Source organism: Tetranychus urticae, chromosome 3 (genome assembly GCF_039701765.1).
Source record: "Tetranychus urticae isolate SD_2017Ah chromosome 3, NJAU_TeUrti_SD_1.0, whole genome shotgun sequence".
Taxonomy (NCBI): domain Eukaryota; kingdom Metazoa; phylum Arthropoda; class Arachnida; order Trombidiformes; family Tetranychidae; genus Tetranychus; species Tetranychus urticae.
Genome location: NC_142960.1, coordinates 5,072,260 through 5,088,731, shown reverse-complemented (window position 1 = coordinate 5,088,731; position 16,472 = coordinate 5,072,260). Strand labels below are relative to the sequence as shown.

General features: G+C 33.4%; 3 protein-coding genes and 3 long non-coding RNA genes across 7 annotated transcripts; 3 read left to right on the top strand and 3 right to left on the bottom strand.

Annotated features, from left to right (window-relative positions):
- Nucleotides 1-449: 449 nt before the first annotated feature.
- Nucleotides 450-3,136, bottom strand: LOC107371436 (uncharacterized). Its single transcript, XM_015939521.2, has 4 exons — nt 3,018-3,136; nt 1,577-2,762; nt 1,400-1,459; nt 450-1,271 (listed from the first exon to the last, which is right to left on the bottom strand). The coding sequence occupies exons 1-4, from the start codon at nt 3,039-3,041 to the stop codon at nt 1,066-1,068; spliced, it is 1,476 nt and encodes a 491-aa protein (XP_015795007.1). The 5' UTR covers nt 3,042-3,136; the 3' UTR covers nt 450-1,065.
- LOC149093220 (uncharacterized) lies at nt 1,195-1,669 on the top strand. 2 transcript variants are annotated; one of them, XR_016199716.1, is made up of 3 exons: nt 1,195-1,326; nt 1,376-1,465; nt 1,529-1,669. It is a non-coding gene; the product is annotated as an uncharacterized LOC149093220 (long non-coding RNA). The 2 variants fall into 2 exon arrangements; XR_016199715.1 differs by having other exon boundaries at nt 1,198-1,326; nt 1,394-1,465.
- A 1,090-nt stretch (nt 3,137-4,226) lies between the features above and the next one.
- Nucleotides 4,227-6,738, top strand: LOC107371439 (uncharacterized). The gene is made up of 5 exons (XR_001570800.3): nt 4,227-4,367; nt 4,431-4,486; nt 4,838-5,575; nt 5,653-6,376; nt 6,456-6,738. It is a non-coding gene; the product is annotated as an uncharacterized LOC107371439 (long non-coding RNA).
- Nucleotides 6,739-7,341: 603 nt separating this feature from the next.
- Nucleotides 7,342-8,919, bottom strand: LOC107371440 (uncharacterized). Its single transcript, XR_001570802.3, has 4 exons — nt 8,469-8,919; nt 8,157-8,373; nt 7,965-8,077; nt 7,342-7,833 (listed from the first exon to the last, which is right to left on the bottom strand). It is a non-coding gene; the product is annotated as an uncharacterized LOC107371440 (long non-coding RNA).
- LOC107371438 (ectonucleotide pyrophosphatase/phosphodiesterase family member 5) lies at nt 8,896-11,544 on the top strand. Its single transcript, XM_015939522.3, has 3 exons — nt 8,896-9,858; nt 10,403-11,133; nt 11,204-11,544. The coding sequence occupies exons 1-3, from the start codon at nt 9,498-9,500 to the stop codon at nt 11,474-11,476; spliced, it is 1,365 nt and encodes a 454-aa protein (XP_015795008.2). The 5' UTR covers nt 8,896-9,497; the 3' UTR covers nt 11,477-11,544.
- Nucleotides 11,545-13,293: 1,749 nt separating this feature from the next.
- LOC107371794 (putative serine carboxypeptidase CPVL) lies at nt 13,294-15,010 on the bottom strand. Its single transcript, XM_015939958.3, has 2 exons — nt 14,685-15,010; nt 13,294-14,627 (listed from the first exon to the last, which is right to left on the bottom strand). Exons 1-2 carry the CDS (start codon nt 14,943-14,945, stop codon nt 13,521-13,523), a joined length of 1,368 nt encoding a protein of 455 aa, XP_015795444.2. The 5' UTR covers nt 14,946-15,010; the 3' UTR covers nt 13,294-13,520.
- Nucleotides 15,011-16,472: the final 1,462 nt, after the last annotated feature.

Below are 16,472 nucleotides of genomic sequence, written 5' to 3'. Positions count from 1 at the left end.
AATGATAATTCAGATAGTTTTTTTGTCTACCTTGTTTTCACTTTTTGTATCCTCTGCCAACAATTAACTCATTGAATGATTTTTTAGCCGATTCAGTGATTCTCTTCAATGATTTTGATTAACCCATGATTATAAAGATAAATGGTAGCCAATTTGTAACAATCATACAATTTATGTCAGTCAGGTTCACAGCAAAACAAAACTCATATTGACATATGAAATATTGATGAAGTGCTTGATATCACTATAACTCTTGATTTTACTGTATTCCAATTTTTATTGATTTTACCCAATAGCAATTACATTTCAATAACAGAATTAAAATAATTATATCTTTCATCAAACTTCAACTTGACAAAGAAAATGATTTACTTTTGATTGTGAAAATCAAATTTTTGACCGTTAGCTTTTGATAGCTTTGAGAGTGTCTAAAAACGAAGAGACACAAATTTAAAGACAAGAATTAAATTGATTTAATCATGAAAATCAACTTAATACAAATTATTATTTATAGTATATTACACATGATAAAGTGACATTATTATCATCATAGTCAATTTCACTCTTATGAATGTGGAACCAGATTAGGTATTTTGTTGGACAAGGAGTTGGGATTTTGGTGAATTGGTTGTTTATGATGTTTTTATGACCAAATTGCACAAGTTGGTTATGAAAAAAAGTATGAATTGGTGACGGGCAATTAGTTGATTAACGATGACCATTAATACGATAAGGTAATTATGGTTTTCCATGTTAAATGATGATGATATAGCATAGGTTTTCCACTTTGTAAAATGTTTCAACATTATGGTTATTTTATGAGGAGTTAATGAAATAAGCTTGGCTATTTTCAACTTAATTGATTGATGAATTGTCACTTTACAGAAAAGGGTTAAATCAAAGAAGGAAATTAGGAAATCTTTCTAGGGAATGAGAAAGGAAAGGATGTGAGGGAGTTGAAAGGATGAGAGTTGATTATGAAAGAGGGAATGAAATGATGAGTCTTATTTAAGTAGAGGAAAGAGTTGTGTGATTTGATTTTTGAGATTTAAAAGGTAAAAGAGATCAATATCCTGAGGCACCAGAAGCACCACCCTTGCCCTTTCCACCGCCATAACCTCCGGCTGATGCACCGCCACCGTAACCTCCAGATGAGGCACCGCCGCCATAACCTCCGGATGAAGCACCACCACCGTAACCACCGGCTGATGCACCACCACCATAACCTCCAGCTGAGGCGCCACCGCCATAGCCTGAGCCTGAACCAGAACCTTAATTTTTAATAAAAATATGTTAGACAATCTTTTCGAAGTTTGCAAATTGATTGTAAGTTATCGAACTGAACTGTTTAGAGTTTTTTATCCATATTGATCAGTTGATTACTTAAAAACAGACTAACCTCCGTATCCTGAGCCACCAGATGAGCCACCATATCCTGATGATTTACCTGAAGCTCCACCTGAAAGTAAATATAATATATGTTAAAATAATTATTTTTTGAAAATAATAATAGAAAATTTATGTTTAGATTGCCTCTAATATTTAAAATAGCTCGAACAATTGTGCTAAAATTTACCTCCATAAGCTCCTCCTGAGCCACCTGAGGAACCACCATAGCCTGAACCTCCTGATGAGCCTCCGTAGCTTGAACCTCCTGATGAACCTCCGTAGCCTGAGCCTCCTGATGAGCCTCCATAGCCTGAACCTCCAGCTTCATCTTTTTGGATTATGATAACGGGAATGACTGGAGCATCATCAGATTGAGCTGCACCACCATAACCGCCAGCAGAAGATGATCCACCTCCATAGCTTGAGCCACCTGAAGCTCCACCGTAACCTCCGGCTGAAGCTTGTCCGCCGTAGCTTGAACCTCCTGAAGATCCACCATAACCTCCAGCAGATGATCCACCTCCATAGCCTGAACCACCAGCAGCTCCACCGCTAGCTCCACCGTAACCTCCGGCTGAAGCTTGTCCACCGTATCCTGAGCCACCTGAAGCTCCACCATAACCTCCAGCTGAAGCTTGTCCACCGTAGCTTGAACCACCGGTTGATGCACCACCACCGTAACCTCCAGCAGATGATCCACCTCCATAGCTTGAACCACCTGAAGCTCCACCATAACCTCCAGCTGAGGCTTGTCCACCGTAGCCTGAACCACCGGTTGATGCACCACCGCCGTAACCTCCGGCTGAAGCACCACCACCGTAGCTTGAGCCACCTGAAGCTCCACCATAACCGCCAGCAGATGATCCACCTCCATAGGCTGAACCTCCAGAAGCTCCACCGGAAGCTCCACCGTAACCTCCAGCTGAAGATTGTCCACCGTAGCTTGAACCTCCTGATTTTTGGGATTTCACTGGGATCACAGGCAAGTAAAGAACTTTGTATGATGATTTACCACCAGATGCACTACCACCGTAACCACCGGCTGATGCACCACCACCGTATCCGCCGGTTGAAGCACCACCACCATAACCACCAGAAGAAGCACCACCGCCGTAACCTCCGGCTGAAGCACCGCCACCGTATCCTCCTGATGAAGCACCACCACCGTAGCCTCCAGATGATGCACCACCACCATAACCACCAGATGATGCACCACCACCGTAGCCTCCGGCTGAAGCACCGCCACCGTAACCTCCGGTTGAAGCACCACCGCCATAACCACCGCTAGATCCACCGCTAGATCCACCGTAACCACCGCTGGATCCACCGCCGTAGCCACCGCTTCTGCTAGCAGCTACTAAGGTTACTGATAACTATAAACAGATAAATTAAACGACAATTAGGAAAGTTGAACGAGACATAAGCATAAACAAAATCAGAACGAGTTGTAAAAATAATAATAATAATCCATCTTGAACATCGTCTGCATTTTTCAATGATCACTGTTAAAGAAAATGAATTATATGAGATTTCAGTAAACTGTTATCCTGGATAATCACTGATAATCACCACATAATTCAAATTCACAGCGTATATTGGAAAAAATGGAGTTACGAATGAAAACTTACAAGGACTAAAGCAAAAGGTTTCATGATGATCACAGGAAATTTAAGTTACTAAGTTATGAAGTTAAAGAATGAAATACGTTGAAAATCGCTACTTGTTAACTGATCTCCGTACAGATCAGACAATCGAATGATGATCAAAGTACTGGTCAGTCCTTTTATATCAGGACAAGAAAAGAGAGTTATATGCGAGTGTGAGTGAGAAGAGAATAGTGAAATGATTTACATTTTCAGGTTACTTTCTCAGTGAAACATCAAGAATTGATAAAGAAGAAGAAGAAGAAAAGGGCTGATGATAATGATGATGTACATAAATCCATAAAATCAATTGCAAGATGAGAAAGAGAGAGTAAAGATGATGATAAAGAGTGCGGTAAAAGATGAAAAAGCGTGAGCCGTTATTTACAGGTTTTGGTAACTTTTTGGTAACTGGACACAACCTCCTTAACCAATTCACCTCACCCATTAAATCTCCCTCAACACCATCATCATCATGATAATAATAATCTTGTTCATCTTTCGTTTTCTCGTTTCTCTTCTTAAACAGGTCAAAATAGGTCAAGATGGTTACGAACAAGTAACTAACTGATTTTGCCGTTTTACTCACAAATGGTCAATGCATTTATTAACAGATTAGTGTCAATATTGTATTAACTTATTAGACACAAAATAATTGAAGTGTAATTATGAAATATTAATTTGTTTGCTTATGAATTAAATTTCATTAAATCTCAATTGTCTTTCCTATTGTTCCAATTTCCTAGTAAAGTAAATCAATCATTTTCTGATTCTTTCTGCAATTGAAAATTTCTCTTTCAAATGAAATACAATTTAGAAACAAATTGTTTGGTAACATTAAACTTGATTAAATTTTCCTTTTACTGGAATGAGATTTTGATATTTTCATCAAAATGAGTTTTGAAAAATGAATTTCAACTCTCAACGCACTTACGCCCAATCAAACATTTTCAACCAACAACAGCAACTTGAGGCAGCAATTAAAAAGGGAGCAGTTTTGTTTAAATCAATTACATTTATCACATTTATACAGTTAATCTGTATTTTTATCAAATTTTGCTAACTTAGTAGATTACATTTGAAAGCATTAAATGCACATTATCGAGCATTTAAAATTTACAATTCAAAATAAGCACGTATTCAGCAGGTGGTGACACCTTCGCTGGCGTTTGAATTATTTCGGTTAAATCTAGAGATTTGTTTCTACTTTTAGGATCTAACAAATTAAATGTTGAATTAAATTAAATTACTGTTTCTGCATTTAGAATCCTTGATTGCAAGTAGCAATACTTACCAAGTAAAAGATCCATGGCTTTGGCGAGTAAAAAACTGAAGGTAAGTGTCCAATCACTCATATCGCTGTCCACTCTTTAATCTTTCTCCTCTTTCCTTGCTCAGGTTTCTGATCAACCAACAATGGAAGATGAACACGAATTGGATGTAAAATTTCATGAGTATGTTGAATTGTTATATATAATAAGCAATATCGTTGCTAAATAAAAATAGCTAATTTAGTTTTTTTGTATATAAATTTTAAAGCTAATTTTAGCTTCTATAACAGCTTTCACCTGGAATGCTTATGAACATTTTCAAATGCACTGGTTTTAAGCATAATCTTTGATAAGCGCCGTCTACTATATTACCAATGGGATAATTAGGCATCTTACGTGTAGTAGATGGCGTTTATCAAAAATTAATTTTTTCAATGAATCTCAAAGAGTTACTCTTTGATGAAACTGGTGTGATCTGAATTCATAAATATAAATGTAACTTCATATTCTTGATACAATTTTATTTTTTCACAGTCCATTCATCGTGTCATCGCTTCCAATATTATTATGTTAATATTGTGTTTCCACAAGTCCATGCTACTGAATTCAATTTTTCAATATTTCTGTCAACACCGCATTAAAGATAACTTGATGCCAACCTGTCCTGAATTCCCTGCTGTTGAAATTTTGAATACCATTTAGCAGTAGTGTGCGTTGAAAAGATGGTAAAATGACGATGCTTAGGAAAAGTGAAACTATTGTGATATTTTTCACAGTAGGATTTGTTATTAAATGAAAAGAAAGACTTTAGATGTAAGCCTGAGCCCCTTTTCATCAATAATTCAGAAATCTTGTGCTCTGGTTGTAAAATAATTCCAGCTTAGTTCAGGACGGAGAGTGGATCGAATTCGTGCCATAGATGTAAATCAACTACATTTCAGCCATTAACATCATTAAAATTGAACAATCCGCCATTAGTGAATGCAAAAGGTTAATGTGCACCATCACAATGAACACGAATGAAATTATTCATCGTAATAGGATTCAAATTGCTAAATTAAGCTGCCTGAAAAGGAGTTGGAAATGATAAGTAAAGCCGTATACCTTTCACTTGCAGACAAGCTTTGGTCGACGCTCAGTATAATCATCAAAGCCTCCCAGTGCAGTGAATGGTGTTGAAGACAGTACCAATTTTTCATCCAGAATTGGCTGAAACATTGCATGGTCTCAAAAGAGTAGCTGATGGCATAGAGAAAACCGAATTATTAATAGGTATTTACAAAATGATTGATCCAATCAACTATGAATTCAGTATCTAATTCACATGGTATTTGCATTCTCAATTCCAGAGCACTCGACATCTATTTTTGGGTTCGATAAACTTAATTCATTCAACATGCACATTGACTTGCACTATTGCCCATTTACTAGCCTTTATTGACTCGCGGTAGGCAACACTATCTGATACGAATGACCACTCAACGCCAGAAGTGTTAATCAAACAACACACATTCAATATCAAATGCATTTGACGCCTACCTGAGTTGCTCATGTGCATGGTGTACTCGTAGTGTTTGACTGGGCGGTCACTCGAAACGCCAGTTCCAACCGAAAATCGAAGTGATTAGTTGTTTCGATTTTGAACTCGATTTGAAGATATTAATTATTTCTGATTAACACAAAGATTGAATTTGAAGACAATGGAGTTAATGCTTTTAAATTAAAAGTTAATGTTTCTTTTTTCCTCAAGACAATCGTGTTTAGGTAAATCCCGGTAACTCGTGTGAATCTTGATCATTTTGCTGCTGTTGTTGTGTTTTTAAATTAGTATTAAATTATTATTATCTTTATATTGATTAAAAAAGTGCAAATTCGTGTCTAACATTTGTTTACACATTACGATATATATACGATTGGAGGATAAAGGTGAATGATAAAAGATGATAATAATGTGAAAGGGATAACAGATAGATGTTGATTAAAAAGGAAAGCTACAAAGTGTATAAGACAAGTGGAGATATTAACTGTATTATAAGCTATAAAATGGTCAACAGGAAGAAGTAAACTCGAAATGTAAGTTAATTATCTTATTTAGTTGATTTCAATTTCTTAATTTTCTTATTTCTTTTTCTTACAATTTTCTTATTACCAGGGAAATGGGTCAAATTTTGGTGAATCCATTATGTTAATCGACCAGCGCAAAAGAAGCCATTTTCAATTCACCTTTTTTGTTCGAGCCAAGACAATGTTATTCATCAAATTATTGAAACAATCAACTTATGATGATATGAGAGATTCATTATTTTAATCATTATTGCCATTATATATCTAAATTATATTTTGATTAACTATTTATTTTTCATAATCATTACCATTTACTACCCAATCAGCCCAATTAAATGATCAACCTTTCAATTAACAATATTCATAATAATGATTCCTCTATCCTCAACAGTTATTCAAGTACCAATTTAAATCACATTAAGGTTAACAAAGTTGAACACTTTCATTACAATTTTTGCCTTTTCCTTGAATTATTCATCATTTCGCGAAATGATCAGACAAATCAAATGTAAAAGGATAATGAAATCTGACAAAATAATGTTCTGGTCGATTGTTAATATCATGAGACCTGACAGTTGCTTTTCATTCCTTCAATTATGATAAACCAGAAATATTGAATTTCAATTTGATAACAAAATTGAACATAATTTTCTCATCTTTTGTTATTACTGAATCTTAATCAGAGTCTTCCATCAATCAGAGCTTATATCTCATGCCAATAAATATGGTTTTAGATTTAAATGCTAGACAGAAAATAATTTCCAATTTTTTGTGGTCAAACGAAATGGACATTTGTTCCCTCCAGCAAGAATCGTAATGCGTTAATGGGACAATAAGCTGTAATTATATGATTAATTAGTTGAATGTAAATTTGCATAATTACATATCTTTCATGATGTGAGCTGTAATAAATAATAAATTGTCTGATTAAGATTCTTTATCTATTCACAATAACATGAGAAAATTATGTTCAATTTTGTTATCAAATTGAAATTCAATATATTAATATTTTTGGTTTATTACATTTGAAGAAGTGAATTGCAACTGTCAGATGGTTTCATGATGTTAACAATTGACATTAACATTATTTTGTCAGATTTCATTATCCTTTTACATTTGATTTGTCTGATTATTTCAAGAATTGATGAATTCATAGTTCAAGGAAAATGAAAAATTGAAATGAAAGTATTCAACTTTGTTAACCTTAATGTGATTTAAATTGATACTTCATGTTGATCAAATTGGGCTGATTGGGTAATAAATGGTAATGATTGTGATCATGATCATCATGTTTAAAGGGAAAACTTTTTCGTTTATTCTGTTTTCCTAATCGTGATCAATTGCCATTAGTAGACAAAAGATTTAAATTGTAAAAATTGTTAATCAATCACGTCCAACTGCCAAAGCGCCAAAAACAAATATCTGCAAGAAGACTTGAGTTGGTGTTTGGTTGTTGGTCACATTTCCTAATCAGATGAGTGGATGTGAAATAAAATATAAAATAAATAGTTAATCAGAAATAATTTAGATATATAAGGGCAATGATGAATTTCTCATATCATCATAAGTTGATTGTCTCAATAATTTGGTGAATTACATTATCTTGGCTCTTCTACTTGAAATATAAGGTGAACAATGAATACAAAATGTCTGCCTTCTTTTGCGCTGGTCGATTAACATAATGGATTCACCAAAATTTGACCCATTTCCCTGGTAATAAGAGAATTGTAAGAAAAAGAAATAAGAAAATTAAGAAATTGAAAACAACTAAATAAGATAATTAACTTACATTTCGAGTTTGCTTCTTCCTGTTGACCATTTTATAGCTTATAATACAGTTAATATCTCCACTTGTCTTATACACTTTGTAGCTTTCCTTTTCCATCAACATCTTTCTGTTATCCCTTTCTCCTTGATTTTCACATTATTATCATCTTTTATCATTCACCTTTATCCTCCAATCGTCCATATATGTAAACAAATGAGAGACACGAATTTGCACTTTTCTAATAAATATAATGATAATAATAATTTAATAATAAGTTAAAAACCCAACAACAGCAGCAAGAAAGTAAAATGATCAAGATTCACACGAGTTTACCTAAACACGATTGTCTCGAGGAAAAAAGAAACACTTTTAATTTAAAAGTATTCACTTCACTGTCTCCAAACTCAGTCCTTGTGTTAATCAAAATAATTAATATCTTTTAAAGATGATTGGTAAATTAATTAATCGATATGGTCAGAAAACGGTGTCAAGCAAATCATAGAGTAAAAACATCTGCGATGTAATTTTGACAAAAAATACCTCTACTTTCTAGCTCTAGATGGCTCTAAATTTTTCCATTAAAATGGACATTAATTAGCAAAAATTAGATTTACTTTTGTCGAAACGTCAAACATAAAAGTCCAATCTAGACAAAATTCTGGTCCATTATTAGAATCGATAAAAATGCTCACAAATCATTGAAAATCATTGAATGGCAACAAAGTAAATTTTACTTTGAAAAACTAACAACAATCAAATCGCCTAATCCTTTGCTTGGTATTAAAAGATTAGGTGACTTGATGGTCGATCCGATACTGATCCAATAAGATCCAAGTCCACCTTTGTTTCAATTTGCTAAATAATCCGGTTATTTGTACCAATGTCTAACAAGTGTAACAAGTGTAAGTTATTTACTTTTCCAATTAAGAAATCCTGTGATATTTTTAATTATATTGATCATCAAAATAAGTTAAATTAATACTAATAGAGTTTCTTTCTATTGATATCGGACACCCTTTGAAAAGTTGTATTGTTCAAAATGTGTCTCCACTTAAAGCGTTTAATGTTTCAATTAAGCTGCTTACCACCAACCTTGGGACGACTATTTTTTAAACTGACAAAGCAAACGTTGATTTATGGACAACCCTGTACATTTAAATTGTCAATTGTCACTTAAAAGTCAAGTGTTACTTGGCGTTGATTACAAAGATCGAGCTTTTCTAACCTTATTTAGTAAGCAACTTTACTGTGTGAATAGCTGTCAGTGGAAACCATCACCAGTCTAGAATCAACATTTAAACATTGATTCGTGCCTTCATTTTCAACTTTCTGACAATATTTGGCCCATTCTTTCGGCCAAATATGTTCTACAAGTCCATTTGTTTCAATTTTCTTTGTTATTGTCTGTGTGCATTGATAGTATTACCTTCCAGTCAATGTTTGCCTCTTTACAATAAGACAGCAGATGGAATGGACAATGAAAAACCAATCCAATTTGATATTGAAAATTCAATTGATGATCTACTTGGAGAACCAGTCAAATCATTCAAATCAAGGCAACAGCTGGTCATTATTTCGTTCGATGGATTCCGCCATGATTACATTGGTACCTTTAATACACCAAACCTAGTAGAGATGATTAACAGAGGAGTTTATGCACCTCATGGATATTATCCTGCTTTTGCCACCAAAACCTTCCCGACTCATTGGACTCTAGCAACAGGTAACTAAACTGTCGTATTTAAAACTCTTTATCTTAAATGAATCAATGACTGGTACCATATTTGGTGCTGATTTAATCTATCAATATTGATAGTGGTTAGAAGAAGATTCAATTGAAGAAACATCTAACTTTGTTGCCTATCAACAACTTGTTATTCATTGTATTGTTCAGTGCTCATGTAAGTTATAGATGTTTATGAAGTAATGGTTCGATTATAATTTATTATTCTCTTCATTTAATGATCTCAAGAGCCAATTCAATGCCAACCTTATCTTATCTTAACCACATCCTAATATTGAAATTAGCACCGATACTAACCATGTTATATGCCATAAACAAGAAAACTTGTAGATAATATTGAACGGAAATGCCTATCACAGTCAATTTATTAATACAAATCAAAGTATAATACCAAGATAAATTGAGTACATCTTGTAACCATTTATATTACAATTAATAGCAATTACTATTTAATTTATTTATTTTTCAGAATTGAAACTCTAATCCAAACTATTTATATTTATCTTCGTCGTTTTTTGCCCAGGTTTGCACGAAGAAAACCATGGATTAGTCGATAATCGCTTTTTTGATCCACTGCTAAACGAAACATTCACCCGATCTAAAAGTGGTAGTAAATGGTTTGCCGGCGAACCAATTTGGTCAACCTGTCGAAGACAAAATTGTTCAGCAAATGTACTTTTCTGGCCTGGTAGTGCTAGCAATGCTAAGCCAAAAAATCAACATCAATTTAACTTGCCGTACAATGAGACAATCACCTTAGAAGATCGATTTGAATATCTCTTGAACTGGATTGAGAATGGTATTGATCTTTCAATGATTTACTTTCATCAACCTGATCAAGCTGGTCATGAATTTGGGGCATTCTCTGAACCAGTTCGTACACAAGTCGAAAAGATAGATCAAATGGTCGGAGATTTTATGCATACACTTCGAAATTCTTCGAAATACTCTAATGTAAATGTCATAATTACTGGAGACCATGGAATGGCTAATCTAACCAATAATGGAACAATCTACTTAATTGATTACATTAACATGACTGATGTTGCGGTTGTCTCTCAATTAGGTGCAGTAGCTAGTCTATTACCTAAACCTGGCCGATTAGAGACAATTTATAATGCACTTAAATCTAGTGGTAATCCTCACTTCGAGGTATATCGAAAAAAAGATGTTCCTAATCGATTCCATTATAAAAATTCACACCGAATCATGCCAATTGTTTTGATTGCTCAAGAAGGTTACATAATTGATACAGTAAGTCCTCTCATATTTACGGTGATGTTTACAATAAAAACTAATCAAATCAAATTTCATCAATTTTTAGGCACCAAGAACGAGACGAAAACGTAAAGTAGCTTTTCATGGATACGACAATTTGCTGCCATCAATGAGACCAATATTTTTGGCTGAAGGACCATTATTTAAACCAAGCTATCTAATCGAACCATTTCATTCCGTTAATTTATATTCACTTTTTTGCCACATTTTAAAGATACAACCAGGACCAAATGATGGGTCTTTGAGCTCAATAAGTCGCATTTTGACAGACACCAATTTTTTAGAAAATAAGCAAAGAAAAAAGAAGAGAAGAAACTGATAATTAATGGCAACAGTAATTATAAAAATATTCACATAAATAAAGGAAATCAATATTTTTGATAAAAATTACTGTCTATCAATCACATTGATTTACGTATTTTACTCTAAAATCTAACACTTTGGTTGTTGGTTGTGGTTGCTGTTTTGTTGGCGTTGGTTTTCACTTCAGAGCTGCTGACTATATAACATTGAATATCATTGAATCAAGCAAATTAATATTAACTTCAAAAGGATTATAATGGAAAACAGACTTGGGGTGAAAATTGAGATTTTTATAGCGAGAAACTTTCAATCTTAATTCATCAAAATAGTCGGAAAGCACGGCTTATTAGAGTTCTTAAATTGGAACAAGTTGATTCATGACTAAAGACGATGAAAATCGGTAAAAAAATGATTACAGTTTCAAAGATTTAGCGATATCATAATCTGTTAATAGTCACTAATTATTTAGAGCAACCAGCTAAAAAATAAGCTTCGATTCTTTTGGGTAACCTTTAATAGTACATCGGATGTACATTTATTTCCGATTCTTTTCATTATATTCATCTTACTGATGATAAATTATAAGTAACAACTTTCTATTAAACACAATTTGAAATGATGATAATGATTAATAGAAAATTAATAGACACACATCAAGCAATTATTAATAATTAATATCTTCCCATTTTGAGTCATTTACAAAATCAAACTTGGATACTTTCACTTTATAAGCTGTAGTTGGAAAGTAATCACTGAACAGGAATACATGTTTAATCTCTTGATAAATCCAGTTCTCCATTAAATCACAATTTTAAATTATCCAAGCTAAAAGTTGTTGTTATTTTTATGTTGTATAGTTGCAGTATTTTTTGAAGTAAGAACAAAGAGAAGAAAATTTCCATGGAACAAGAGCAGAGAATATTAATCACAATTCTTAAAACCAAGAACGTGAATAGTACAAATTATAATAGAACAAAAAAATTAGATGAACGAAAACCTAAAATCGAGAACAATTTCGGTGAAAAATTTATCAACAGTTTTTTGGGTGGAATGTGGTTTAACTTGAATCCCTCTGATGTCTATGAGTTACTTTAAGCACTCATTTTGCAGTTATTGTGTCATCTTCGTTCTTTTGTTCCATGTGCAAAGAACGAACTTTTTTTGTTCTGTTCTAGATTTTGGGTGTTCTGTTCCTAGGTTGAAATTTTGGAACAGAACGGAACAGAATACAGATTAATTCCTGGCGCTGTAGTACAATAATAACACTAGTTCATGATGAAAATACTTGCAGTCTATTCAAACTTTGAATTCAAAAGTCTAAACATTAACGACACCAGAAGCCAAAGAGAAGCTGACTTCAGAGCCCTCTTGTGATTCTTTTTTCGACTTCAAATCAAAACAAATTCATTTTCACTAACTTTTACTAACTTTTTCGCCAGCTTACTTACGAAAACCGTACAAACGTAACCGTTTGTCAGGCCGATGGATATATCGTACGACGCTTTGAAAGTCAACGATCAGCTCTTGGTGGAATCTTAGATCCAATAGCTGCTAAAATCTTGATTTCGACTCTATATCAGCCCAATTAGTGGACAATTATCAGGTAATGGATAGTTTTTCATGATATTTTTCCTGAGTTTGATTTATTCTTAATATTTGGTGAATCTGTAATGCGTTACCAATCGCTACATCAGTGAAAGTCTCTTTTTAACCTACTTTCAGTATCTTGTCGCCACCACAACAATAGCATCTGGTCTTGATTACATTTTCAACAGAGATAATTATATCTCCCAATTGAAACAATAGAAAGAAACAAAGGTCTGCAAAATCATCTAATGATCGAGGGCAAATTGCATTTGCACACATTATTTTATCATATTCATATCAAAAATACGGAATTGTTACAGTTCTTTATCATTTTACAGAGAATGAAAATGATCATTATCATTAATAATAAGATTGCATCAGATTTAATAGTTTGAGCGCCTCTTTTGAAGCATGAAATATCAGCTGTTTATCGAATGACTGACAATAATTTCAATTTTGTATTGACAGTGTATTTAGAGATTTTGGTTGACAAATTTTGTGATCAATTCAAAAGCAGCTTTAGGTTGGTCATATGGAACCATATGCCCAGAGTTTCGGACGACAGCGTAATGGAAGTTTTCAAATGATGTAATGTAACCAGCTACATCAACTGCTTCACCTTCAAGTTTCCAAATTTTTCTCGGTGAAAGTTTGTATCCTATTCCTCCTTTCCATTTCAGGGTTTGGATTAAAGTTTCCGTGCAAGAAGCTCCTACAATTATGTCAAGTGATCCACTGTAAAGTAAAACTTGGTATCCATTGTCCATCAGCTGTTCTAACCAATGAGAAACTGACTGGCAAATATCCTCTTTCAAATGGTCAAAAACAATTTTACCTGGATTAGCTGTCCTATTACCAACATGAATGGCCTCTCTAACCTCTTTAAGAGCTAGATATGAATCTGAATAGGACAATTCTTTAGGTTCAACAGTCAATAAGGAGTTGTAAACATTGGTGATCCCTGTAACGTTGAAAAATAGTGAAGTTGTTTCATCACCACCCAAGTAAGCATCCTGTAAATGGAAACAATCGAGCCATCGTTCCTCAGCAGCAGCCTTTCGAACTGCTCGCTCAAGAGCTCTTCCCTTCTCGGCAGTGAAATAATCAAATAAACCCAACTGATAGAGCATATCAGCATATCTAAACATCAAGGCACCATCAACGAGACCATCACCAATGGCAATACCTTTCAAATTGATTCCCGATGATTCCCTCTCCTGGTGTAACTTGTATCCAATGGCTGGTATATATTTACCAGCATAAGATTCACCAGTAATGTAAAAATCGTTTGGTCTCCATTCGGGAAATAGCGTGAAAAATTGTACCAATGCTTGATACAAATCACTTCCAACCTGAGCTTGATTGGTTACATAGCCCATTTTATCCTCTGTATATGAAAATCCAGTACCAACAGGTTGGTCGATGTAAAGATATGAAAATAGATTTGTCCAGGAATACTCTCGAAGAGTAACATTTAGGTTGGCGTCCACTTTGAAGGGTCCATTTTCATTGAATAAACCATAGGTTGATGGTGCTCCTGGTCCACCTTGTAGCCAAAGTCCAACTGGAGCTGATGTGTTCTGTTACAAATTATTCATAATCAGTGTTTTTAAAGCAGTTTCATTGTTTTACTTTACCTTTGAAGGAAAGAACCAGAAAAAAAGATTGCTCCCAATCTCTTTATTGATGGTTAAATAACCAGAGTAACTTTCAATTTGAGGAGCATTTGGAAGATTATCAACTCTGGACTGAAGACGCGCTTCAGCAATACGACCCGATTCAATTAGAGGTGTTAAATAGATTGCTGGTTTAGTTTGGAAACTGTTAACACAGATGCAAGAAATGATTAAGATGTTTATGAATACAAAAATGTTGACCATCTTCCCGTTAGCAGACATTGCTGTGATTTTGCAAACTATTATAATAATTACCAATTTGTGATTTTTTAAACAAAATGAAATCACATTATTTATATCAAATTAGTTTAGGAAATATTTTCATAGTGAAAGTTCCTGGTTATGGGTGTTAATTAGATAATATTGTCAATTGTTTTGTTTGTCACACAGAGTCGGTAAACATAAACCTTGATATCTCGTTTAATAAATCTCAAAAAGTGGTTTGATTTGCTGTATCGATTCAAACTAACATCGACTTGAAATTCAATTAATTTTATCATGCTGGTCTTTTCCAATCCTCCATAATAAATTGAATTTAACCTGGTAATTTGATGTCCAACTGGAGAAAATGATCAAAGTGAAATGATAATTAAGTTCAAGTAAATTGCAATAGAGCTGGCTAAATAAAAAATTGAATCCTTTTCTGTTAACACATTGAATGCTATTAATAATAGCCTATTATCAGATAACTCAGTGCATATGGTTGAAGTTCAGTTAGAAATCTTTCATGATGCAAAAGCATGTGTAACCTTTATAATCAAACCATTTATAAATATTTCCATAAATATAATAAGATAGCAATTTTGACGAAATGCTAACCTTTCAAAGGATCAAAATATTGGTTCATTTCGTATCTAACAAGCTCAAAAATATTGATTAACGGAACAGTCTTTTGATATTGTCAATATAATACATACAATACATTCACCTCAATGGAAACATTAATAAAGATGATAAGTTCACAAATATAAAGATCAATCACGAAAATTAGGTAAAATAACAATTTTTCTGGTAAAACCAGATGAGGATTCTATACTTAAAAAATCCGACTTTAAGATGAATATAATTTCCTTTCCTTTTTCAATGTATTTACATACGAATTCTGGTTTTGTTTCCCCACGCTGGTTAACCGTGATTTCTCAAACATAAGAAAATATCTGATCATTTTATGCTGTTGTAGTCCATTGTCTGCTTTCGCTTTAGTGGAAAATTTTTTAGAACCTTTTGGTTTGGTCAAAATTTTTACCCAAAAATTTGATGCATTATCTTTAAATCAATATTACTGGGTTGACAATTTATTCTGAGGAGACTTTGAAAGCGTCTTGAATCTAAACAACTTATCTGAACATTCAAAGAGCTATCTGTAGACAAAATTAAGGAGATTCGTTTGAAGTAAAATTCGTCGTAAAATTTTGCTAGGATTTTACCAAAAAATTCAATATTCAAAGGTTGATGAATATTTTGTAAAATAAATCAGGTTAATGTCTCTCCAGAATAAATTGTGAACCCTGTGATATTTAATTTAATATATTGTATAGATCTAGATGAGCTGAATTAAAATGTATCAAATGTATGAGATTGCACTTAACCATTGATTCTCAATTCACATGTGAATGTACAATCAATTATTAGATTGTTCACTTTTGTAAATCTATGATAACACTAATGTAATATTGTACAATTTACTGTTTCATCTATTGGAGTTTTTTTGAATTAACCTTGCTTAATTAATACAATGAACCATTGTTT

Excerpts from the sequence above, each read along its gene's own strand:
- LOC107371436 (XM_015939521.2), bottom strand. The coding sequence starts at position 3,041 with ATGAAACCTTTTGCTTTAGTCCTT. Across the intron at positions 2,763-3,017 it reads AACCTTTTGCTTTAGTCCTT|TTATCAGTAACCTTAGTAGC; the intron begins GTAAGTTTTCAT and ends ATCTGTTTATAG. Across the intron at positions 1,460-1,576 it reads CTCAGGAGGAGCTTATGGAG|GTGGAGCTTCAGGTAAATCA; the intron begins GTAAATTTTAGC and ends ATTTACTTTCAG.
- LOC107371438 (XM_015939522.3), top strand. The coding sequence starts at position 9,498 with ATGTTCTACAAGTCCATTTGTTTCAATTTTCTTTGTTATTGTCTGTGT. Across the intron at positions 9,859-10,402 it reads TCATTGGACTCTAGCAACAG|GTTTGCACGAAGAAAACCAT; the intron begins GTAACTAAACTG and ends TTTTTTGCCCAG. Across the intron at positions 11,134-11,203 it reads AAGGTTACATAATTGATACA|GCACCAAGAACGAGACGAAA; the intron begins GTAAGTCCTCTC and ends ATCAATTTTTAG.
- LOC107371794 (XM_015939958.3), bottom strand. The coding sequence starts at position 14,945 with ATGTCTGCTAACGGGAAGATGGTCAACATTTTTGTATTCATAAACATC. Across the intron at positions 14,628-14,684 it reads TCTGGTTCTTTCCTTCAAAG|AACACATCAGCTCCAGTTGG; the intron begins GTAAAGTAAAAC and ends AATTTGTAACAG.